This window comes from Scyliorhinus canicula, chromosome 9, assembly GCF_902713615.1.
Source record: "Scyliorhinus canicula chromosome 9, sScyCan1.1, whole genome shotgun sequence".
In the NCBI taxonomy this organism is placed as follows: domain Eukaryota; kingdom Metazoa; phylum Chordata; class Chondrichthyes; order Carcharhiniformes; family Scyliorhinidae; genus Scyliorhinus; species Scyliorhinus canicula.
This window is the reverse complement of record NC_052154.1, coordinates 4,833,372-4,859,661: the sequence shown is the minus strand read 5'-3', so window position 1 is coordinate 4,859,661 and position 26,290 is coordinate 4,833,372. Positions and strand designations below refer to the sequence as shown.

General features: G+C 47.2%; 1 protein-coding gene across 2 annotated transcripts in view; it reads right to left on the bottom strand.

Annotated features, from left to right (window-relative positions):
• Nucleotides 1-186: 186 nt before the first annotated feature.
• The window catches only part of terb1 (telomere repeat binding bouquet formation protein 1), a 192,031-nt gene continuing 165,927 nt past the window's right edge, over nt 187-26,290 (bottom strand). For both annotated transcript variants that reach the window (XM_038806219.1, XM_038806220.1), the window contains 3 exons: nt 10,533-10,633; nt 6,324-6,530; nt 187-2,694 (listed from right to left, as the gene is read on the bottom strand). In XM_038806219.1, coding sequence (XP_038662147.1) covers nt 2,668-2,694; nt 6,324-6,530; nt 10,533-10,633 — 335 coding nt within the window. In that variant the 3' untranslated portion in view covers nt 187-2,667. The remainder of the gene's footprint in view (nt 2,695-6,323; nt 6,531-10,532; nt 10,634-26,290) is intronic.

Here is a 26,290-nt window from a genome sequence, read left to right as displayed (position 1 = left end):
GCTGAGTTTTCTTGTAGTTTTACAATCCACTTGTTTTCAAAGGACCAATCTATAGGTGGAAAGAGTCTGAAGCAATGAACAAAGGTGTTGATCTTTTTTGATTCCTGAATTAGTATTCATCTGTTTGGTAGAACTTTATTCTTCAACTAGGGAGTTGAGAATACCTTTCAAATCACACTTCCTAAATGTAGATGGAGTAAAATATTTATTTTGAACAACACATATTTAAAATTACAATAGCAAGCATGTTTAAAAATTCTAACTGGTAGGAAGTTGCAGGAATGAGTTTGATCTATTTAACTGCAACAGCAACATTGCTTTCTGAATGTTGACACTCTTTGAATTATTCTTGCAGAGAGTCACATGCACAAATCTCTGGTAAAAACCAATGGCAAGCAAGAGACTTGAGTATGTTACCTGATGAGTCTCTTGGTAGCATCCCACTCCAGGTTCAAGTCCTACTCCAGGACCTGATGACCAGTGATGTGGCCAACCAGCCTCTTGCTGCAGAAGGCATTGCAGTAAATTGTTGAGCATAAATCACAGGACCAGTCCATGGTCACCAACATCCTCTTGTCTCATGGTATCAGGAAGAGGAGACGCAGCAATTTTATGGAAGGGTTCTGATCACCTCAATGACAGCCATATGCAGTAGCTGGGTGGAGACAGAGGGAAGGGATGTGGGAAGGAATTAATTATAGAACATGGGCATCACTGGCTAGGCCAGCATTTCTACCCATCCCTAATTGCCCACCAGTGGTGGTGAGGCAACTGCTACAGTCCCAGTTGTAGGTACACCCATAGTACTGTTGGAGAAAGCCCCATTCTGCTGGAATATAAACACTGGCCTAACTCGGTCAAAGGGCACCTCTGTACTGTAATGTTTTATTAGTTTGTGGGAGGAATGTTGGGTAGTGCCATTTTCCAAAAATAAATAAGTTTGATAAATATTAATAGCCAGAACAGATGGGAGGGTACCCCATTCCAGAGCATATGCTTTGAGTTTGAGATCTGATTAGTGCAGAAACCATTTTGGGCATCAGTCATACATTCCACTCATGTTTGCTGCATGTTGAGATGGTATCGAAGCCCAATATCCTATCTGAAGCATACCAACTCGGTGACTAATAGCTGCCTAAATGATGCACTCCAATCACTTAAGGGCTCAAATCCAAAAATGTCCTGTCCTTGCATGACTAGGATGCTACCTACCGAGCTCTTCTATGTGGGATTACATGGGGAATACAGGATAGAAATGTTAATTTGGCCCAACCAGTGTTCCAGTTAGTCTCCCAGGTTTTCTCCAATCCCATCAATTTGTCTAGTCTCCCTATATTTCCATCGCTCTGGGTGAAGTTTCTTCCTGATTTTTTTTTTATCTTCAATTTACTTCCCTATAAGAAACATCACTCACTTTTCATTCATCCCTTTTATTTCCAGTCTAATTGGGTAACATGCCTCATTATGAAAGACCGGAACAGAATACACATGGGAGCTTAAGACTGCAATGGATTTCATCATGGCTCATTGCATACACTGTCCCATGTTACACTAACTGCAATCTTGCAGTACCCACTAAACCATTTACAGTTTTCTCTCAATCCCAAAAAGACTCGTTAAAAACCCAAGTTTGACAGCATGCGGAGACACATTAGAAAATTGTGATACGTGTATTCATTACCATGCTATCACAATACTTGGCAGATGAGATAGGTTTGTTTTTATACATTGTCATGCAAGAATTGGTATGATGACAATGGGGATTCTCTGGCCATGACCCCATGAGGCACGTGGTCTTGTGGGTGGGCAGAAGAATCCAGCCCACATGGTCAGGTTAGTGACACATTAGAACTAAGGATAATTAGTGTGGACATGGATTTTCAACCAACTGCTTTCCCAAGAATAAATTATATAAGGATACCAGTGGCAGGCAAGTGGTTCACTGGCATTGATAAATGATTGGTTCCTTCCACTCAACTGTTTAGCGAGTAGACACTTTTTTTTTTCTTTTTCTATTTAATCGTGCCAAGAGGACTGAAACACTTTGAATTTGGGGATTTTGATGCATCAGAGCTGCGAAAGTCTTAAGGATGCTGATGGTAACCAAATTGTGCCAAGAACAATCACCAATCCTCTCTAGGCCCACAAAATACTGTCCCCAATAGCGTGGGCTTCAAAGCTTGGATTAGGGCTGTTGCTCAAGCTCGAGTTTCACTCAAAAGTGTTTTCTGATGAGCAACTCTCAAATGAGACTACATGCTCTGCCACTAGTCGAGAACAGAAATATATTGGACATTCCATTCCCCTGAACACTTTGTTAGTACTATTTTTAGTGCACTTGTAACATTACTTAGTTTTGGAACAGTCCAGTAGTGTGACAAAATTACATCAGGGGGTTGATTGTTGACACCTGAGCAGATTTATGATAAACATGGGAGGTATCGCATGCCATAAAACACCAATTAACCCCTGATGGTTTGACCCTTTATTCCCCCCCACCCCGCGGCAATACTTTGGTACCCCACCTAAGGACTCGTTCACTGAATTTGTCTTAACCAAGCCAAATTCTGCTAAATCCGAACGGAGCTTGGTTCCTTGCCATCGTATATTGCATTCAAATAGGTGTTTTGAGGGCCCCCCGGTTCCACAAGGGAGTGGTGACTGCTTTTAACTTGATTTTGTCGAGCTTCTTTTCTGAAAAATCGAACAAGATTAAACACAACGTGCACTGTGATAGTTGGATTGCACTTTGTCATAATATGCACATCATTAGGTAAACACAGGCAGTGACAAACACCCAGGTGAGCCAATCAACATACAGGAAAGAACACAACCAACCACCAGACAGAACACCAGAGGGGGGCTTCCAACTATAAAACACACAAGGCATCAACACTCCGCCTCTTTCCACTGGTGATAACTGTAGTGACAGTCAGGGTGTATATATCAGTTAGCACCTTCGACACGTGGCTCAGAGCTAGCCTGGTCTAGTAAGTTAGAGTTAGTACACTTCGAGTAGTAGAGTGTCAACCCACAGTCAGCTGCGTGCATTGTTACAGCAGTTCAATAAATTATATTGAACCAACGCCTACGTTTGGTGTATGCTTTACCGTTCCATCTGCATCCTTGTGCAGTCCGTGTTACCCCAGGGTCAATAACGTGACACACCAGATTTTAGTTCACTTTTTTCACCCTCCCCTGTCTTTATTTTTATTTTTTTGGTTAACATCCCAGAGGCAGTGGACAAGTTGCACCCTCCATTTTTCTCCTCACTAAAGCTGTTGATGGGTTGGAGCATATTTCTAGATGCCAGTATCCTCCAAAGCAAAAGTGACTCGACGGTAAGTGTGAGGCCACATCCTCACGGTCGGAGTATATTTGGATCAAGGAATGATTTAACCGGTAAATTTTTAAGTAGCCTAGTTAAACAGGTAGCTGACCACTCCAATCACCTGAAGGATCCTTTCCCTGAATGGGCCTCAAATCGGTGAGAGAGGCCATCCCGCAATGAGAAAAGGTTCAAGTGAGTATAGTTGGGAATTTCAATCAAAGTGGGAATTCGGTGCAGAGGGGAAGAGTTTCTTTGGCATTAGCAATGCTCCAAAAGCTAATGATTTAAAACAAACCTGATAGACTTTAACCTGGTGTTGTAAGACTTCTTACTAAAACTATACAAGACACTATTGGTTCACACCTGAAATACTGTGAACAGTTTTGGACCCCTTAGCTGAGTAAATAAATATTGGCATTGGAGGCAGTCGAGAGAAGGTTCACTAGATTGATTCTGGGATTTTTAAAAATAAGAGTGCCCAATTCATTTTTTCCAATTCAGCATGGCCAATTCATCTACCCTGCACATCTTTGGGTTGTGGGGGCGAAACCCACGCAGACACGGGGAGAATATGAAAACTCCACACGGACAGTGACCCAGAGCCGGGATCGAACCTGGGACCTCGGCGCCGTGAGGCAGCAGTGCTAACCCACTGCACCAATGTGTAGCCCAGGTATATCCTGGGATTGATGGGTTTTCTTTATGAGAAGTTGAGTAGGTTAGGCCTGTAGTCATTCGAGTTTAGAAGAATAAGAGGTGACCTTTTATTGAGCATTGCATCAGGCAGATCTCGTTGAATGGTGGAGCAGAGTCAATGGGCCGGATAACCTACTCCTGCTCCTATGTTTTATGATGATCGGTGGATGGGAGGGAACTTGTTTGAACGATCAAGTTCTTGATCTTGATTGGCTTTTCATTCACGCCCTGGCCTCTTTATTTGGTTATGGCCATTGCATTTATTGCCCATTTCTATTTACACTTTAGGGTTGTGGTGATGAGCTGCCATCTTGACCTGCTGCAGTCCATGTGGTGTAGTTATACCCACCGTGCTCTTTGAGGAGGGGTTAGAGCTGTTTTCAACCCAGTGACTGAAAGAACAGCATAGTTCCAAGTTGGGATGGTGTGTGGCTTGGAGGGAACGTGCAGGTGGTGTTCCCATGCTCCTCTTGACCTTGTAGGTAGTGGAGGTCATGGGTTTGGTAGGGGCTCCTGGCCGCCTCCTTTCTGCTTCCTCTCCAATCATCTCATAAACTAATGTATATTTCACTCTTGCTCCATAGTATACTTGACCTCTACGATTTGGGCTTAACTAGGGTAGTACGGTAAGGCAGGAAATCCAGCTGCATTAATTCCTTTGGCAAAGGACAATGGGGTAAATTTTCGTCACCTTGTGATTAGCATTAAGCCTGTTTGAATTCCATTCTATTGATTTCACTGTAACGAGGAAAACCCTTAAATTCAGCTCTTGAGTCATGTCTAGATGAAGATCTCTGGGGAACATGACCACAAATCCAGTATTCCTGGAGTATGGCAGGGGAAAATCAGCCCAAACCTAGTCATTGACCCTGCTGAAAAGTGCATGTCGGTTTTCACATTTTGTGAAGATGGGATTGGGCCTGGTAATGTAGCTCTCCTGCACCATATGGAGCGTAATAACATTGAGGTTATGCTGCTAGATTAATAATCCAGAGAATGTGGAGTTCAAATCCCATCATAAGGAATTTGAATTTTGGGGGCAATAAACTTGTTCACTATTGTTCAAGGAAACCTTCTGGCTTCTCGGTGACTGCAATTCTAGGCCAATATGGTTGACTCCTAACTGCCCTCGTAACAGGGCACTCGGTTGTGACTAGGGATCTGATGAATGCTGGGCTCCCCAATAATGTCTGAGTCCCAAGTTTAAAGAAAAGTTAAATAGCCTACTTGGGCACACAAAAGGAATAATAACGACTGTTTAATCCAACCACAGTGTCAATATCTTCAGACAAGTGGGGAAAATTAGTGCAGCAAATTCAGGGTCCCAATCAACTATTTCATTGGGGAAAAGCCCAATCCTGTACTTATCCAACATCGCCTTTCTCAACGAGATGAGGGAATGAGCATTACGGGCAATTGTAGCACCCTGCCAGAAATAAAACAAACCATGAATTACATCCATGACCTGTGGTCCAAATGCTTGGAAAGACACTGGAACCAGCTGCACTTGTGTTGCCCTTTTATGTATTTTTTTTCAAGTACTAAAAGATCGGTATGAGACGCACGCAGAAAAATACTTTTCACTGTACCTCAGTACACGTAACAATAAACACATCGGGGTGGATTCTCTGATTCTGTGACTAAGTTCTGATGCTGGCGAGGGAACGGTGTGTTTTACGACCGAAAAAACAGGGCAAAACGGCCACAGACTCCACGTTTTACTGGGGGCTAGCAGGCATGCGGCGTAGTCTACCTGCAGATACCCGGAGAATTGCTGGGTCCGTGGCCGTGCATGTGCACGATGGTGGCGTGCAGAGGGAGCACACGGACCCGGCCTGTCAAAAAATGCCCCCCCCGTTGACCAGGCTTGTCACCCTCCACCTGTGCCCCCAGTCCCCGCCTAAGCCCCTCTTGCACCCGGATAGGCGTCCCCCCCGACTGTGGCAGCGCTGGACTGAATCCGCAGCCGCCACGCCGAGTTCCTGAGAATTAATACCATACGCGACCGACGCTGTCGGGAACTCGGCACATCGGGGGGAGGACCTCAGATAACGCCCTGGGGCCATCCCGACGGCGTGCAACATACTCCTGGAGCACACCGTTCTGGAGGGGGTGGAGCAGCGCAAAAGCGTTCCGCCTCCGATTTCGGCGCCAACGTGGATCCTCCGGCCGATCGCTGAACGCGATTTTGACGTCGGAGACCGGAGAATCCCACCCGTGCAGTCCAACCCAACCCAACTGAGCCAAGAGAATGGTGCAGATTCTGTGTGCGGTCCGAAATGCGCGTTCTCCTCACCTGCAAGTTCCGGTACTTCTGCGCTAGATCTACGTTGGTCCTTCCTTTCTGGAATGGGTACGACCAAAGAATGGAATTCCAGTGATATCCCATTTTCTTCACTCCGTTTACAAGGTAGTTCACTTCCTTTTCTGTGAAATCCTTGCGTCGCCGCCGCTGCCTTGTCTTTTGATTTATTCTCGATGAGTATTCACAGATGTCTGAATGCTAAAGCAAAAAAGGGACATTACTTGTTTTTTTGCGGGCAACCTAATACCAATAGCATATACTCGCACACTGCTTGGTAAATATTGTTTGTTGCTGAGACGTAGTGTGGACGATTCTAAGTCCTTGATGATAACTGTCCCGAGGGAATGCCATCATAGAATCATAGAATTTACAGTGCAGGAGGCCATTCAGCCCATCGAATCTGCACTGGCCCTTGAAAAGAGCACCCCACTTAAGCCCGCAACTCCACCCCATCCCAGCAACCCCACTGAATCAAATAAGTTTTGGATTTCCCGTGCTCACAGCTGGCTTAGAATGGCATGCCTGTGCTTCGGGTTACACTTAAACAACAGAGTCACCACTCAATCAAAACTATACTCTTGTTTCAAACTGACAGCTGGGTGTTTTATACACTTCACCCTCCACAGTTATAGAATCACAGAGTTTACAGTGCAGAAGGAGGCCATTCAGCCCATCGAATCTGCACCGGCCCTTGGAAAGAGCACCCCACTTAAGCCCACACCTCCATCCTATCCCCGTAACTCAGTAACCCCACCTAACCTTTTTGGACACTAAGGGCAATTTAGCATGGCCAATCCACCTAACCTGAACATCTTTGGACAGTGGGAGGAAACCGGAATACCCGGAGGAAACCCACGCAGGCACGGGGGGAATGTGCAGACTCCGCACAGACAGTGACCCAAGCCGGAAATCGAACCTGGGACCCAGGAGCTGTGAAGCAACCGTGCTAATCACTGTGCTACCGTGCCGCCCTTCATCATTCAGATGCAACATTAAACTGTGGCCCCATCTACAAGGATGTTCGAAAACCTATAGCACAGTTTGACAAGAGAGCTTCTTTACTTCAATCAATACCATCAAATACAGAGTCTTTTATCCCATTTGGCATTTGAGACTAGTTGTGCAAGCACCGGTTGTTATGTATCTCAATGATAACAGTACTTTGGAATATTTACTGGTTGCAAAGTACTTTGGAACATCCTGAGGAGGTAAGTTGCTTTAGTGATTAAAACATGGAATGTGCTGAATTAGGATCCAATTTTAGTTGCTGGTAACAGCATTTGGTTTTGGGGCTGAGCAGGGGAAGGGAAGGTAAAATCAATTAACCACCTTTCTTATTGCTAACAGTTGTTAAAGCAAGTGGTTAAACAGGATAGTCCAACTGAATGTCGAAATGCTTGCTCCGTTGTGATTACGGATGCAAGACCCGTGCCGTTTACCAAGCTGTGGTTCTCCAGCTGCAGGTAAAACAGTTGGGATTTGTCTAGATCAGTGTTGGGGACTTTACTGGGTCCTCTTGTGACTTTAGCAAATCCTGGCATGTTTATCTTTTGGTTGTGACCAGTGATTGGAAACTATTGGTGTTAGAATAGGTATTGGTTTAAGGTCAAATTTGGATTTTAATTTGGTTACAAATGTATGTATCAAAATACAGTGCTGGTCACCCAATGTGTCACTGTCGCTCAGGGTTTATCCGCTGAACACTTCAGCCATGCAGAGCAGTCCGGTGACGTACAGTGTGCACATCAACATTATTGAGCAAGTGACTAATGGGATTGGGAGAAAGCAACTGGTTAAACCAGCAAAAATATGCAGCAAAAGTTACAAACATCACAATTGTTAAGTTTGTTTGGCTGGCAAATGTGACAAACAGCAACAGATAAACAAGCATGACAAATGAGGCAGAAATTCAAATCCATCTTCTACTGATCATGCATAAAGCTGACCTATTATATTGCACAGCTTTAAGATTTGGCAATGTGAGCGAATAATGTATTTCACTTTCACCCGATGGTTCAGCAGAATTAAGCGAGCATATTTTATTCTGAAATAGTAACAGAGTTTTATGTTCAAAAAAGGGTGAGAGGAATAGGCCAAATAATCTATAGGTTGGTCAGTCTGACTTTTGTGGTGGGCAAATTATTGGAAACAATTGAGAGATGGGATAAACTGTCACTTAGGCACAGATTGATCAGGGATAGTCAGCATGATTTCGTTAGGGGACGATCGTGTCTTATTAACAGAATATTTCTGAGGTGGTAACGGGGAGGATTGATGAGGGTAGTGCAGTGGATGTTGTTTATGTGAATTTAGGTAAGGCATTTGACAAGATCCCTGTGGTATTTTTAAAGGATAGGTTTGCAGACCAGAAAGGTACAAACAAACAAGAGCTTTATTGGAAAGGTGTTTACTCCATCTGTTAGGATAAACTGCCCATTAGCCCGTACAAACAGCCGATGACATCATCAATACAGCACATGATCGGACTCACGTGGCCTTGTTCCAACTAGGAACAAACATGAATTCACAATAGTGAATTCCAAAGCTAGTGATTCCAAACAAACCTGTTTGACTTTAGCCTGGTGTTGTAAGACTTCTTACTGGGAAATTTGCAGATGAGATAAAAATTGGCCATGTAATTGATGGGAAGAGGGTAACTACCAACTCCAGAATTACATCAAAGGTTTGGCTGAGGGGGAAGAGAAGCAGCAAATGGAATTCAATCCGGAAACGTGTGAGGTAATGTATTTGGGAAGGGCAAACAAAGCTAGGGAATATTCAAACGGGACAATATTGAGATGGGAGACCTTGGATTGAATGTCCACAGGTCCTTGAAGGGGGCAGGACAGGTGGACAAAGTGGTCAAGAAAGCATATGGAATGCTTTCCTTTATTGGGCGATGTATTATAGATAAAAGCAGGGGTGTAATACTGGAACTGTATAAAATGCTGATCAGGCCACAGCGGGGGTTTTGTGTACAGTCCTGGTCACCACATTACAGGACGGACATAAATGTTCTGGAGAGATTTACACGAATGTTGCGAGGGCTTGAAAATTGCAGCTGTGAGGAAGATTGGATAGGCGAGGGCCGTTTACCTTGGAATCAAGGTGTAACCTAATTGAGGTGTTACAAAATTATGAGGGGTTTAGATGGTGTAGACAGGAAAGACTGGTTTTCCCTTAGCTGAAGGGTCAATTGCCAGGGGAGCCATAGATTTAAAGTGATTGGTAGAAAGATTAGAGGGTACATGAGGGAAAACATTTTTATTCAGGGACTGATGGGCATCTGGAATTCACTGTCCAATTTGGTAATTGAGGCTGAACCAGCAAAATGAAGATCCAGGTGCCTTTTGAATGAGTTGAAATCCTGTAACCTGTGAGACTAATCTGTGGGATTAAAATGAGCAGCTAGTTTCGTTTTTCTGGCCAATGCAGACTTTGTTCTAATAATTTTCTATGGTCAGGGTTGACCTCTACAGCCAATGTCCCACATCGAGCTGAAATACCTGGGGCTGGATTCTCCGCCCCCCTGCACCGCGCTGGCCGGGGATGTTTCACCCCACTGGCCGGGGATGCTCCGTTACGCCGGCCGGTCAATGGGGTTTCCCATTGTGGGGCAGCCCCATGTCGTCGGGAACCCTCCGGGCTGCCGGAAAAACGGAGCATCCCACCGGCGGAGAATCCATGTTTTCCTTTGTAAATATATTCCAGTATGAATTGGAGAGGAGGATTAGAGATAATTGGAAGAGCTGTCTGTTTACGAGCTGGCCATTTATGAGTCTTGGTCTCCATTCCGACCTCTAACCTGGTCCAGCTTTAACATTTTTCAGGAATTCTGTTCCTCCAACTTGTAGATTCCCCCATTTCCATCGCCATTGGCGACGTTGCCTTCAGCAGCTTGGGCCCTAAGCTTTGAAATTCCATCCCTAAAATCTCTCTAGCTCTTTCTCTTCCTTCAAGATGCCCTTTAAAACCTGCCTCTTTAATCAAGCATTTAGTTGTCAGTCCTGATCTCTCCATATGTTGGTCAGTGTCAGCTGATTTTGATAATTGTGCTGTTTTGTTACCGGTACAGTATGTTAATGGAACCATATCTAAATAAAGGTGCCCAATGATTCAAAGTATAAACAATTAAAAGCATTGAAATCTGCCATCAGGAACTCCCTTGCTTCACAATAAAAAATATAATAGTAAACAAACCTTATTATCATCGAAAGAGTATGCGTGATCCCGGAATCTGGTTTGGTTACAGACCCGTGGTGTACGCAGATCTTTTCTACAATCTGCCAGGTGCTCGTGACCTGTAAAATAGATTTATCCAAGTTAATGTTTGTATTTGAAATGAAGCGTTCCCAACCTTCGAAGGTCACCTACAATGTTGCCAAGTACAGCACGCCTAACCTAATCTGCCATCGATAGAGCACCGCCTTGGCCCTGTTGAACCCAGAACACCTTTTTGCCAGTTTTACTCCGATGTCCTGGTATATTCAGACCTTATTCCTCTCCCATTCACAGCTGTCTTTCTCCCTGCCCCACAACAGGATCTTTTCCTTCTCCGCAAATTGTGGAGTCTTACGATCACCGCCCGCGGCGGCTCCCCTGCTCTTGGTGATGAGACCATCAATTCACGCGACACGTGGTTAGAAGGGAACAGTGGTTTTAATCGTCTTACAACAGAGCCTGCCTGTGACAAGATGAACTCCAGATGAACTGGCAGGCAGGCTCTCAGCATCAACCTTTATACTTCCAGTTAGGGGGAGGAGCCGTGGGTGGAGCCCAGTACAAACTCCCGTACACTCCCAGTGCATCTCCCCCTAGTGGCAGAGCAGCGCAACTGCTCGTGTGCCGAGCTTACAGAGACATAGTACATGTGTAATACAGTGTGAATTACGCTACTGTGATTCACCACACTTGGCTTCTGCCTCAGAGACCTGTGCGCTCTGTCTACCTCTGGGGCCTTGTCCAGCACCCCCTCCGCCACCAGCATCCTCAAGACATATCTCGTGGCACTCATGCCTTCCTTCCTTCAGGCAGGCCGACGATACGCAGGTTCTGCCTTCTTGACTTGTTCTCCTGCTCTTAACATCTTGCAAATGTTTCACAGGAGCCCCACCTCCACCTCCAATGCCACCACCAATCACTGTGGTCCGACATCATCCTCTCCAGCTCTCGGACCTGTGATCCCTGTGTCTCCAAACATTTCTTGACCCATTCCATCGAACCTTCCAGGGGTGCCACCGCCCCTTCGATGGCTTTGGATCGAACCTTTCTTTGTTGACGGAACTCTTCTCTAATAAAAGCCATCAACTGCTCCATCTGGAGTTTTCCAACCTGCGCCGACCCTTCCCCCTCCGCCATCTTTCCAATAACTGCTGCGCCACAGGTCTCTTCCAGCTCCTTGGCCATGTCTTTCACCTTCTTCTGCCGGGTCTGGTAACCAGCAGACATACCCACTCCTGGGGAAGGACTTCTCCTCGAACTGCACTTTCCCATCAAAGTTCCTCCTGTTTTTTTGGGAAAAAAGAGCTTGGTTCATCGTCTTCAAGCAAGAGCTGCTGTGTGTGCGCCACCGGAAGTCCACACAATTAGACTTCTACGTCCTGATTGTTCCTCCTGCTTGTCAGTGTAAGTGGACATTGGGTGCTGACACATTTAGGAATGGGCTCAGCTTTGATGACCACATGGGCACCTAAGAGTTGCATTGGGTTCCTGGCAAGGCTGCCTCAGCACCAACATTTCAGAGGCTTTGGAGAGAGTCTGGGTAGGTATGATGTATAGAGGAGAAGGCCATTCAGCACCCTCCCCCAGTCTGTCCTATCATACATGTCCTGATCTGTATTGCAACTGCCCTTAGTTCCGTTTCTCTTGACACCATTACTTAACAAAAATCTATCAATGTCAGTTTTTAAATTTTGAATTAACCGCAACCTCAACAACTTTTGGGGGAAGAAATCCAAATTTCCACATAAAGAAGTGATTCCTGACAGCCCCCCAAAATGCTCCAGCTCTAATTTTAAGGTTCTGTCCTCTTGTTCTGACATCTCTCAGCTGGGAAAGTTTCGACCTGTCCTATCAACTCCTTTAACCATCTTAAGCATCTGGTTTCGATCACCCCTTAACCTTCCATATTCGAGAGAACATGAGCCAAGCCTAAGGAACCTCTGATGCGACCATCAATTCAACCAGAGACATGAGTTGGAGTAAACTGTGCCTTTAATCGGCTTACAACTGAGCCTGCCTGCGACTGTGCTGAACTGGAGGTGGACTCGCAGCACTTATACTTCCTGTAGGGGGCGGAGTCCTGTACATGCTCCTCATCTCCCTCTGTGGGCAGAGCCGCGCAACGCCTCACAGATGGAGCCCACAGGGACACAGTAATGCACAGTGTGAATTATAGTGGTGACACATTCACCACAACCTCTTCTTGCAATTTCACCCTTTTCGCCCTGATGTAATTCTGGTGAACCTGTCCAGGCCACCCTCCAAGACCAGTATATCATTTCTGATATATTATGCCCTGAACTAATATTAATAGCAATGATAACCGCTTATTGTCACAAGTAGGCTTCAATGAAGTTACTGTGAAAAGCACCTAGTCGCCACATTCCGGCGCCTGTTCGGGGAGGCCGGTACAGGAATTGAACCCGCGCTGCTGGCATTGTTCAGCATTACAAGCCAGCTGTTTAAACCAGCCCCTGAACACAATTATTCTGAACTGGGTAAACTGGGAGATTACTAACGCCACGCTGAATGGTTGGATTTGTTTATTGTCACGTGTACCGAGGTACAGTGAAAAGTACTTTTCTGCGAGCAGCTCAAACAGATTATTTAGTACATGAACTGAAATTAAAAAGAAAACACATAATAGGGCATCACAAGGTAACACAATGTAAATACCTAGACACTGGCATCGGATGAAGCATACAGGGGTGTAGTGTTAATGAGGTCAGTCCATAAGAGGGTCATTTAGGAGTCTGGTAACAGACGGGAAGAAGCTGTTTTTGAGTCTGTTCGTGCGTGTTCTCAGACTTTTGTATTTCCTGCCCGATGGAAGAAGTTGGAAGAGTGAGTAAGCCGGGTGGGAGGGATCCTTGATTATGTTGCCCACTTTCCCCAGGCAGCGGGAGGTGTAGATGGAGTCCATGGATGGGAGGCAGGTTCGTGTGATGGACTGGGCGGTGTTCACGACTCTCTGTAGTTTCTTGCGGTCTTGGGCCGAGCAGTTGCCATACCAGGCTGTGATGCAGCCCGATAGGATGCTTTCTATGGTGCATCTGTAAAAGCTGGTAAGAGTCAGTGTGGACATGCCGAATTTCCTTAGTTTCCTGAGGAAGTATAGGCGCTGTTGTGCTTTCTTGGTGGTAGCGTCGACGTGGGTGGACCAGGACAGATTTTTGGTGGTGTGCACCCCTGTCAGGTACATCTGTCAGGTCTCGTGTGTAATTCAAGCCTACAATCTTTGATTTGCAGGCAAGCATGCTACCAACTAAACTTGTCTGACATTTTGTAGTTAGCTTAATAAGACTTTTGAATTTGTTCTGCCTCAGGTAATGAATGGTGCAGCATGTATCAAGGCCGTAAGAAAATTCAAACTGGGAGATGACAGGCTTCCATCAGGGAAAGGGAAAAGCGGAGAGGCAAGTCAACCCAAGGCTTGAACACTAAATCTAGACGGACACTCCAGTGCACTGTCAGAAGTGTTTTCTTTCAGACGTGACAGAAAGGAATATTGGCCAGGACACAGATCTTTTTCAACTTCTCTCTGGGAGCATGGCTCAGCCTTCAGTTTCACCCCTCATCTGAATGAACGCACCTCAGACAGTGCAGCCCAACTTCTGCACTTAACTGAATTTTCTCCATTACCTTCAGGTAACTCATGCTGCCTTCAAATGGTTAGTCTGCTAATATTTGCAGCATCCCCCCCCCACACCCCCAACAACTCCCAATTAGTCTGAAGCATAGTAATTGTGACAGTGGTGTTGGGGTATTGTTGCTGGAATAGTAATCCAGAGACTCAGGATAATGATCTGGGGACCTGGGTTCGAATCCCACTCCAGCAGATGGTGGATTTTAAACTCAATAAAATTTCTGGAATTAAATTATGACCTAATTATGACATGAATCGATTGTTGTAAAAAATCATCGGGTTCACGAATGCTCTTCAGGGAAGGAAATCTGCCATCCTTACCTGGTCTGGCCTACATGTGGCTCCAGACCCACAGCACCAGGGTCCTGGATTCGATTCCCGGTTTGGGTTACTGTCTGTGCGGAGTCTGCATATTCTCCCGGTGTCTGCGTGGGTTTGCTCCGGTTTCCTCCCAGAAGTCTCGAAAAACGTGCTTGTTAGGTAATTTGGACATTTTGAATTTTCCCTCTGTGTACCCGAACAGGTGCTGGAGTGTCGCGACTGGGGGCTTTTCACAGTAACTTCGTTGCAGTGTTAATGTAAGCCTACTTGTGACATGAATAAAGATTATTATGCGGCTGCGCACAAATGAACTGCTGCAACTGACTGCACATGTGTGACTACAATCAGTTGCAAAATGCCTTGGCAGGTCATGGCGACTTAAAAGGTATAATAAAATGCAGATTCTTTCTTTAAAAACACATCTAAATCCCATTTGATGAGTCCTACCTGCCACTGAATCAAAGCTGGTACATAAAACAAACATGTGTGGTACTTCTAGCTGATCTGAATCAACCTGTAATTTGAAAACACTAGCTTCCTCTAATGCTCAAGGGTAAATGTGATCCAGTGCTGTCTGCCTATGGAAACGCTGGAACTATTGTATATTTTGCCCTTATATTGCCCTATTTCACAGAGTACTGAGGGATGCCATGAAAAAATAAGACAAAACGCTCAAATAAGAGTAATGGTGCCACTTAAGCTGTGTTCAAGATTTTAAAAAACACTTTCAGTTGAAGAGGACAAGTTGGAAATACACTGCAGGTCAGTTAACATCTGACGTTTTAATAATAAATTAACATTTTGGGATAGGGGGCTTTGGAATTTAAATTCTGATGTCACATCTCATTTCAAGGGTGGCATGGCTGCGCAGTGGTTAGCACTGCTGCCTCTCGGCGCCGAGGTCCCAGGTTCGATCCCGGCCCTGGGTCACTGTCTGTGTGGAGTTTGCACATTCTCCCTGTGTTCGCGTGGGTTTCACCCCCTTAACCAAATGATGTGCAGGGTAGGTGGATTGACCACACCAAATTGGAAAAAATAAATTGGGTATTCTAAATTTTTTTTTTAAAGTTGGTAAGATAATGACTCTTTTACATATTTAAAAACATTTCTTCTTTTATTTCAAATGTCTAGTTTTTCATTTCATGATAACCTCAGGTTTAGATTCTCTACTTAATAATCATTTCCTTAAACCTTTCTCCTCTCCCCCTCTATTCGTGCCTCTCAGATGTGCAAGGAGCTCATCATAACGAAGATAGAGACCACCTATTCAGCTGTGTTGCACGTTTTACTGTGGTTGTAAAACGCGTTTATTGGAGTGTATTAACACGCCTCCGAGTTCGACGTGTGCTTAACACTACTAGGCTCTGTTCTATGTAATTATTTAGCTCTGGAGTCGCCAGTTGCCGTATAGGCAACGTCACAAGTATTCCAAGGTCAAGTTCAAAGTAATAAAGACGATACACCGATTAGTAAAGTTCAAACGATCAATATTTATTATACAGTTATAATAAATACTCATGCACACACTAAGAGACTAAGCTATAACTAAACTTTAAGTGAACAGAATACTTATCTAACAGGAACAGGCAAGGTCAGAGAACGAGGCCTTCGTCCTGGTCTTGTACTGCAGCCTTCAGCAAGCGTTCTGGTACTTTGGGGTCTAGTGGGCTTGGATCGCGTAGCGAGCGTTGAACTTACGGTTTCGGCGGCTGGTGCTCAACGGCTGGAGTCAGGATGCAAGATGTCAGTCAGAGCCGGAGCACGAGTTTAACAGACCGGGCTCTGTGGGGAATTTGCTTTTATACCCCTCTCTAATGTCCTTGCCCCCTTCTAGGCGGGCTCTACCTTTCGGTACCGATTGGAACGTTTCCAAACGGCTACCTTCGAAATCCTCCAATGCGGGGGCTTCCCTCGATGTTGGGGGGTGGTTTCGATATTCGTTACTCTGGTGCCATCCTGTCTGCTCCACCAATTAAGTGCTACATTGAGATGGAAATGTTGCCATTGTGTGTGCCTGGATCTGGGCCGCCTCATCAGAATGTTAAGCGCTTTGCCATTAACACCTTTGGCTTGGAGATCTGCACCTGGCCAGAAAACTGGTTTGCTGCTTGCAAAATGCTAATTAGTTGAGAGCAGGCTGTTTGTTCTCACTAAACAGGCTTTCCCTGCTGTCTTCCATTTTAGTTTGGCTCAGTGTCCATTTTGCGTGGCCAGCATGGCTACATTCCCTCCTTGTGATCCTCACAATCATACTATTGTGAAGGATCACCTATGTACTTTGCCTTCCTTGTGTTCTGACCTCTTGCCAGTTCCTGTTCTATTCTGTTCTTAAACTATGGGAAGAAGAGAAAAATTTTTTAACTAACATTTCTACTTGGCCCTATGTCAAAAGGGACATGCATTACTACAACTGGGAACCTCTACCTATCACTATTAACCTTAACCTTAACTTAACATTTCATCACTCTAAAATCTTAACCATTCACACCACAACATCACACTTCCCAACTCGGCAGTCGAGTATGGAACAATATAATACATGGCTGAATTTTTATTTACAGAGTGTTGTAATCAGTGAGGGGTTGAGGGGTTTGGTGGAATCCGAAGATGGGGGATTGAACTCTATAGATGGGTGAGGTGCTGGAACGAGAGGCTCTCCTCTTCCATTTCCTCAACCTGAGGGTCTGCACTAGTATGATGAGGATCGCGATCACCAACAGTGATTCGATTATATAGGACATGGAGTACCACGTCATGAATTTAGTACACCAGGTCTGAACCTCGCTGATCAGAGCTGAGCACTGGGGGTTTGCTGTAATTGAAGCATTTACGGTGGGGGTTGTGGGGGAAACGTGTCTTGTTTCCACACATATACATATGACATTAAACAGTAATAAGTGGGCTTCCATCATTTTGCTGTTCTTCTTCTTTCTCTTCCTTCTTCCTCCGGTATTGACAATCCTGGCTTCGACCTCTGTCTCGTCCTTTGAAACCTTTGGGATCAAGCACAGTATCTGTCAATACACAGTTTAAGACCTTTACTTGTTAGTGCATCTGTCTTTCAAAACCTAATTGACCCTTAAAAATGACTGGCTAAGTCACACCCTGTGACTCCCCTCATTTTTTTTTTCCAAAAAGCGAATTTAAAGACCAGCATACACCTAACAATCCTTCCTTCTGCGAGCCGTCTCGCAGGCTTTGCTGATTTACCATCCGAATGTTCCCGGATGTAAATAGCATGTGGGATGGCGGCCGAAGGGCTACCTAACGTAAAATGAAAACAAACTTTGAAACAAACATCCGAATGAGTTGCGTATGGGCCGCGACGGGTACGAGTTGGATGGGATCCCCGGGTAGGGCGTGCTGTGCCATACCCGAGCTTGGCTGACCAAGGGTTGGTTCTCAGACAGGGCGGGTCCTCAGTGCCGTTTGTCCACTGCCTGAGTAACCTGGAAAGAAACGGGTACGAATGTGTTGACCATGACTTGCAGCCTCTATTTCGCCGAATAGAGGGGCACCTAAAAAACCAAGGGAGCCAAGATGCTCCAACTGAGGACATCACTGAAGTTCTCAGAGATATCTTCAGATAAACTATTTGGCGTGTGGCCTTACAACTTTGGAAAAGATCTCCAATCAAACCGAAGTTCTCAAAGGTATCTGCGGACAAGCTAACGTGTATGTGAGGTGGTCACAATCTTTTCAGCTGAAAAGACGATGTCCATCCTCCAGCTGAACAATGTACAATCCTGAGACAAACAAACATAAAACGAAGACAAACATACGTGCAGGTTCCATCAGTGGTGGCGTGGGGCTGTGAAAAGCTGTTTAAATTTAAACACTGAACATTTAACAAACACATACAAACAAACATGCAACGAATATCGTACGGGTTCCATCAGAACAAAGGATACTGTAAATTACATATGGCTGGGGGTGTAACTAGCAGATGGAGTCAGTGCAGTGTGACCAAAGAAGAGGGGAAGGAGAGAAACAAAAATGAACTGGCATTGCTGAGGTATCCCTGCCATGAGAAGTGGTGGGTAAGCACTCATAGTTTGCATGGGGAAGCTGGGACCTTGTAGCTGCTGTGGGTGGTGTTCTCTTTCATATCTGGGGGCGGGTCTAGCTGGTGCTGGGTGTCTCCTGCAATCTCGGGAGAAGTGTCCTGGCTGCCTACAGTTGTAACATGACCCCTGAGGCACATAAGGTGGAGCAGGCACTCTGGTGCATTGTTCCCTTGTGTACTGTTCCCTGAGTGGGGGGTCTGGGCTGTTGGTTTCATTGCTGCTTCGGGGGGCATTGGTGGGCTGATTCTGTTGCTGTTTCGGGGGGGGCTTGACATTCTCGAGCGTAATGTCCTAATTGTCCACAGTTAAAACATTCCTTTGACTTGATCTGCTGTGGGCTGTTCTTTCCCTCATTTACACATGCGGGGTTTTGATGTGTTTTAACTGGATTCATGTCTGCATCTGCCTGCTCTTCGGGATTTATAAATGCTGTTTTATTGTGGACGGATTGCTGCCAAATGCGGGACAATCTTTTCAAGACCCATTTTTCATTATGGGCCTTCTCTGAGGGGTCATAATTGCCGCAGACATTCTGTCCTGCTTCTGTGGCATGGGAAATTATGGTGCGCGTCCATTTGACCATATTTTCCTGGTTCAAATGCGCCCTATTTAAGTCACCGAAAACTGCATTGAAGTGAATCCACAGCCTTCCGGCGAATGCTGTGGGGTGTTCGGATCTTTTCTGCCTGCACTTATTCAATCCTTCTACTGGGTCACCTCTATTGTACCCTATGGCATCTAAAATGGCGGTGTGCATCTCCTCTAGGCTGCCTCCTGCCACGTTCTGTGGGTCGGGGAGGGCTGCTACTACACTCTGGTCTAAGCTCAGCACGGTGAGCTTAACCTGCTCTCTCTCATCCAGGCCGTACATGGTAGCCTGTTGCTTCACTTTTGCGAAAAACTGGTGGGGGTCTGCGGTGGGGAGGAACGGAGTGATCTTTTCACAAGCGTCCCTTAGCTGGGTTACTGTTAAAGGGGTGGTGTAAGTTATGTCTGGGGCGCCTTCGGATTCGGCTTTTCTCTGCGTGGTTACGGGATTCATGGGTGCGGTTATGGTCTGAGCTGTGGGGGGTTGGGGTGCCTGTCGTTTCTGCTGAGCTGCGGGCGCACATGTTCCCTGAACATAACGCTGCGCTGTCTCGCTTAATTCCTGCCAATCTGGGGCGTTTTCTCCATCTAACCGTGCTCCAAAGGTGCTTTGGAAGCCATTCTGCACCGAAAGCAGAGATTGCAGTTCCGCAATCTGTTTCCTGCATTTCGCGTGGTCAACTGTGCTTTGTCTTTGTTCGGTTGTTGCAGCATGGAGTGCTCTCAAAGCTGCTTTGAGATCAGAACATTGCCTCTGCAATGCCTCCACCTGCTTTTCCGATTCCTGTCTTATCAGAACGGCACGTTGCACGTCCTGATAGGCTTTCTCATACTGGGTCTGGGAACTGTTCAGATGAGCTAGACAAGACTGATGAGCCCTCTTGGCATCATCCACCTCTTTATCCTTCTCTGCCAATTTCCCTTTTAATTCCAGGTTTTCTTTCTCGATGTCCCTGACATCGACCTTACTCATCCTATTCCTCTCTTCTAAATCTGTCCGGAGCGTCCTGATGACCTCCTCTGCGCCTCGCAACTGTGCCAAACAGGACACAATCGCCATCGGCTTGCGTGCTTTACCTAGATTCTTTTTGTGTATTTGAGAGAGGTTCTCCCACCAAGTATGACCTATACTCCCGGGACCTGTCTCCTCATTTGCACAAAACCCTTTCCAAAGGGGCCATCCCTTTCCTTGTAAATATTTGCGGAGTTCCAGCTCCCACGTGGGACACTGGCCTACTCTGCTACTGCTGCTGGTCGCTGCGACCACAAACTTTGCTGGATCCATCAGACGTTCCATTGCCTGCATGGCCATTTCCTCTGACTCTCTTTTTATAATTTGGAACAGGGGGTTGCTGGGGTGGTGTTTCGAGAAAAGGGTACGGCTTACGCTATTTTCCGTTAACAAAACTACCGAAAGTTTGTCGCAACAAAAAGCTTTCAGTTTTACCTTACAGCCCTGTTAGTACGCATGCACTAAACACACTTCCGAATTGCGCTTATTATTTTGAACACCTTGAATACATGTGATCTCTTTCTTTCTCTGCAGTTTGGAGTTCTAATTCAAATTTCAGGGTCCTGGACACTGTGGTGTTTCCACTTACAACAGGGTCCCGGCGGATGTCGCCACTAAATGTTGCACGTTTTACTGTGGTTGTAAAACGCGTTTATTGGAGTGTATTAACACGCCTCCGAGTTCGACGTGTGCTTAACACTACTAGGCTCTGCTCTATGTAATTATTTAGCTCTGGAGTCGCCAGTTGCCGTATAGACAACGTCACAAGTATTCCAAGGTCAAGTTCAAAGTAATAAAGACGATACACCGATTAGTAAAGTTCAAACGATCAATATTTATTATACAGTTATAATAAATACTCATGCACACACTAAGAGACTAAGCTATAACTAAACTTTAAGTGAACAGAATACTTATCTAACAGGAACAGGCAAGGTCAGAGAACGAGGCCTTCGTCCTGGTCTTGTACTGCAGCCTTCAGCAAGCGTTCTGGTACTTTGGGGTCTAGTGGGCTTGGATCGCGTAGCGAGCGTTGAACTTACGGTTTCGGCGGCTGGTGCTCAACGGCTGGAGTCAGGATGCAAGATGTCAGTCAGAGCCGGAGCACGAGTTTAACAGACCGGGCTCTGTGGGGAATTTGCTTTTATACCCCTCTCTAATGTCCTTGCCCCCTTCTAGGCGGGCTCTACCTTTCGGTACCGATTGGAACGTTTCCAAACGGCTACCTTCGAAATCCTCCAATGCGGGGGCTTCCCTCGATGTTGGGGGGTGGTTTCGATATTCGTTACTCTGGTGCCATCCTGTCTGCTCCACCAATTAAGTGCTACATTGAGATGGAAATGTTGCCATTGTGTGTGCCTGGATCTGGGCCGCCTCATCAGAATGTTAAGCGCTTTGCCATTAACACCTTTGGCTTGGAGATCTGCACCTGGCCAGAAAACTGGTTTGCTGCTTGCAAAATGCTAATTAGTTGAGAGCAGGCTGTTTGTTCTCACTAAACAGGCTTTCCCTGCTGTCTTCCATTTTAGTTTGGCTCAGTGTCCATTTTGCGTGGCCAGCATGGCTACAGCTGCCTCTGCTGTTTCCTCCCCTTCCCGTGCAGCCAAGGCTCCCCCCATTCCACCTGTAGCAGGCTCTTTAGCTAAATTGCTATGTTTCCTCTCACAATGTGTTTCTCAAGCTTATCGTATGCATGAGATCAAACTCTTGTTTCCTTAACCCAAACCAATCGAACTCCCGACCACCCAAATTTTCATCCAGGCACCACTTTTTGCTGAAATCGTAAACAGTTTCCTCTCCTCTGGGACTGTTCCTTCCATTCAAAACCGCAGAGCAATTCCCACCCCCCACCTCCTCAAATAAGCTTTCCGTCCTCTGTCCTCGCAAACTATCATCTCATATCTTACCTTTTCTTTTCCTTCCAAAGTTCTTGAACCTGTTCTCAACTGCCACTCCATTCCAGTCTGAATCCTTTCAATTAGATTTCTGACCTTTCCAAAGTATCTCTAACCAAGGCCAACATTCTCTGTGACTATGCTGGGGCATGTTATTTATTCTTTTATCATCCTTGAACTCATTAACAGACATTTTCCACATAGGCAGATGATACCTAACTCTACTTCCCCATCACCACTTTCCTTTCTCCCCAATTAAGTGGCAATTTAGCATGGCCAATCCACCTACCCTGCACATCTTCGGGTTGTGGGGGTGAGACCCATGCAGACACGGGGAGAACGTGCAAACTCCACACGGACAGTGACCCGGGGCCGGGCTCCCGGCACCGTGAGGCAGCAGTGCTGACCACTGCACCACATTGCCGCCCACCACCCCTTTCAACCTCATTACTGTATCTATGTTTGTCAAATTCCTTTTCCTTTTTTTTTATAAATAATTTTTATTGAGAAATTTTGATTTTATACAACAATAACGCACCTTAGTAAAATACCGAAAATAACAATAATATTAACAATCATATACATTCGCCCCATCCCCATGAACAACCCAGCATTTTAACAACAGCGCAAATTAACACACTATAAAGTTACAGAATAAACACTACAATAATGCACCCCCCCCCCCCCCCCCGGGTTGCTGCTGCTATTGACCCAGTTACCTATCTCTGAGCCAGGAAGTCCAGAAAAGGCTGCCACCGTTTATAGAACCCTTGTGTTGATCCTCTCAGGGCAAATTTGACCTTTTCCAATTTTATAAATCCCGCCATGTCACTGATCCAGGTCTCCACGCTTGGGGGCCTCGCATCCTTCCACTGTAGCAGAATCCTTCGACGGGCTACTAGGGACGCAAAGGCCAGGACCCCGGCCTCTTTCGCCTCCTGCACTCCCGGCTCCACCCCAACCCCAGAAATCGCGAGTCCCCACCCTGGCTTGACCCTGGATCCAACCACCCTCGACACCGTCCCCACCACCCCCTTCCAGAATTCTTCCAGTGCTGGGCATGCCCAGAACATATGGGCGTGGTTCGCAGGACTCCCCGAACATCTGGTGCACCTGTCCTCACCCCCAAAGAACCTACTCATCCTAGTCCCGGACATGTGGGCCCGGTGCAGCACCTTAAATTGGATGAGACTAAGCCTCGCACATGAGGAGGAAGAGTTGACTCTCTCCAAGGCCTCCGCCCAAGTCCCGTCCTCTATCTGCTCCCCGAGTTCCTCCTCCCATTTAGCCTTCAGCTCCTCCACTGACGACTCCTCCACCTCCTGCATTACCTTCTAGATGTCAGACACCTTCCCCTCTCCTACCCACACCCCCGAAAGCACTCTGTCCATCGTCCCCTGCGAGGGCAGCAAAGGGAATCCCTCTACCTGTTGCCTAGCAAACGCCTTTACCTGCAGGTATCTGAACATGTTCCCCTGGGGAAGGCCAAATTTATCTTCCAGTTCCCCCAGGCCCGCAAACCTCCCGCCAATAAACAGGTCCCTCAATTTGCTGATGCCCGCCCTTTGCCATCCCCTGAATCCCCCATCCGTGTTCCCCGGGATGAACCGATGGTTGCCACCCAGTGGAGCCTCCATCGAGCCCCCTGTTTCCCCCCGATGCCGTCTCCACTGTCCCCAGATTCTTAGGGTCGCCGCCACCACCGGGCTCGTGGTATACCTCTTGGGGGAGAGCGGCAACGGTGCCGTTACCATGGCACCCAGGCTCGTACCTCTACATGACGCCATCTCCATTCTTTTCCACGCCGCCCCTCCCCCCTCCATCACCCATTTACGCACCATTGACACATTGGCTGCCCAATAGTACCCCAGAAGGTTGGGCAGCGCCAGCCCGCCTCTATCCCTTCCTCGCTCCAGGAACACCCTCCTCACTCTCGGAGTCCCATGTGCCCACACAAAGCTCAGAATACTGCCGGTCACTCTCCTAAAGAAGGCCCTGGGGATAAATATGGGCAGGCACTGAAAAAGGAACAAGAACCTCGGAAGCACTGTCATTTTGACGGACTGCACCCTCCCCGCCAACGACAATGGCAGCATGTCCCACCTCCTGAACTCCTCCTCCATCTGATCTACCAGTCTGGTAAAGTTATGCTTGTGGAGAGTCCCCCAGTCCCTGGCCACTTGCACCCCCAGGTACCTAAAGCTCTCCCCTGCCCTCCTAAGCGGGAGCCTACCAATTCCTTCCTCCTGGTCTCCAGGGTGCACCACAAACACCTCGCTCTTGCCTAAGTTTAATTTATAACCTGAGAAGGTCCCAAACTCGGCTAGTAACTCCATCACTCCCGCATCCCTCCCACCGGGTCCGCCACATACAGTAACAGGTCGTCGGCATACAACGACACCCTATGTTCCTCTCCACCTCGCACCAAGCCTCTCCACCTCTCTGAATCTCTCAATGCCATCGCCAGCGGCTCGATTGCCAGTGCAAACAACAAGGGGGACAAGGGGCAACCCTGCCTGGTCCCTCGGTAAAGCCGGAAGTACTCCGACCTCCTCCTATTCGTGGCCACGCACGCCATCGGGGCCTCATATAGCAGCCTCACCCATCTAATGAACCCTTCACCAAATCCAAACCTCCCCAACACCTCCCATAGGTACCCCCACTCCACTCTATCGAAGGCCTTCTCCGCATCCAGCGCCACCACTATCTCTGCCTCCCCCTCAATCGCCGGCATCATAATGACATTCAGCAATCTCCGCACATTCGTGTTCAGCTGCCTTCCCTTCACAAAACCTGTCTGGTCCTCATGCACAACCCCTGGCACACAGTCCTCTATCCTGGTGGCCAGGATTTTTGCCAGCACCTTAGCATCCACGTTGAGGAGAGATATGGGCCTGTATGAACCACACTGCTGGGGGTCCTTGTCTTTCTTTAAAATTAACGAGATCAGTGCCCGTGACATCGTCGGGGGCAAAGTCCCCCCTTCCCACGCTTCGTTGACTGTCCGCACCAGCAAGGGGCCCACTAGGTCCACGAACTTTTTATAAAATTCCACCGGGAACCCATCCGGCCCCGGTGCCTTCCCTGACTGCATCTGCCCGATCCCCTTAACTAGCTCCTCCAGCTCAATCGGCGCACCCAGCCCCTCCACCTTCTCCTCCTGCACCTTCGGGAAAGAAAGCCCGTCGAGGAACCTCTTCATTCCCCCCCTCTCCCCCGTTGGCTCCGACCGGTACAGTTCCCCGTAAAAGTCCTTGAAGACCTCATTCACCTCTACCCCCTTCCGCACCACATTCCCACTCTTGTCTCTCACTCCAGCAATCTCCTTAGCCGCATCCCGCTTACGGAGCTGATGAGCCAGCATCCTACTCGCCTTTTCACCATGTTCGTACACTGCCCCTTGTGCCTTCCTCCACTGTGCCTCCGCCTTTCTAGTGGTCAGCAAATCAAATTTAGCCTGCAGGCTGCGCCTCTCCCCCAACAGTCCCTCCTCTGGTGCCTCTGCATACCTCCTGTCCACCTCCAGCATCTTTCCCACCAGTCTATCCCTCTCACTCCTCTCGCTCCTCTCCCTGTGTGCCCGGATGGATATCAGCTCCCCACGAATTACTGCCTTCAGGGCTTCCCAGACCATCCCCACCTGAACCTCCCCCGTATCATTCACCTCAAGGTACCCCTCAATACTTGCCCGGACCCTCCTACACACCTCCTCCTCCGCCAACAACCCCACATCCAACCGCCACAACGGACGTTGGTCTCGCACCTCTCCCATCTCCAACTCTATCCAATGCGGAGCGTGGTCGGAGATTGCAATGGCCGAATACTCGGCCTCCTCCACTCTCGGAATCAGTCCCCTACTCACCACGAAGAAATCTATCCGACAGTAGACCCTATGTACATGGGAGAAGAAAGAGTACTCGCGTGCCCTCGGCCTTACAAACCTCCATGGATCCACTCCACCCATCTGATCCATAAACCCTCTCAGTACCTTGGCCGCCGCCGGCCTCCTACCCGTCCTAGAGCTGGACCGATCCAGTGAAGGATCCAACACCGTATTAAAGTCCCCCCCTATGATCAGATCTCCCGCCTCCAGATCCGGGATCCGTCCCAACATACGCCTCATAAAGCCCGCATCGTCCCAATTTGGGGCATACACACTAGCCAGTACCACCTTCTCTCCTTGTAGCCTGCCCCTAACCATCACATAC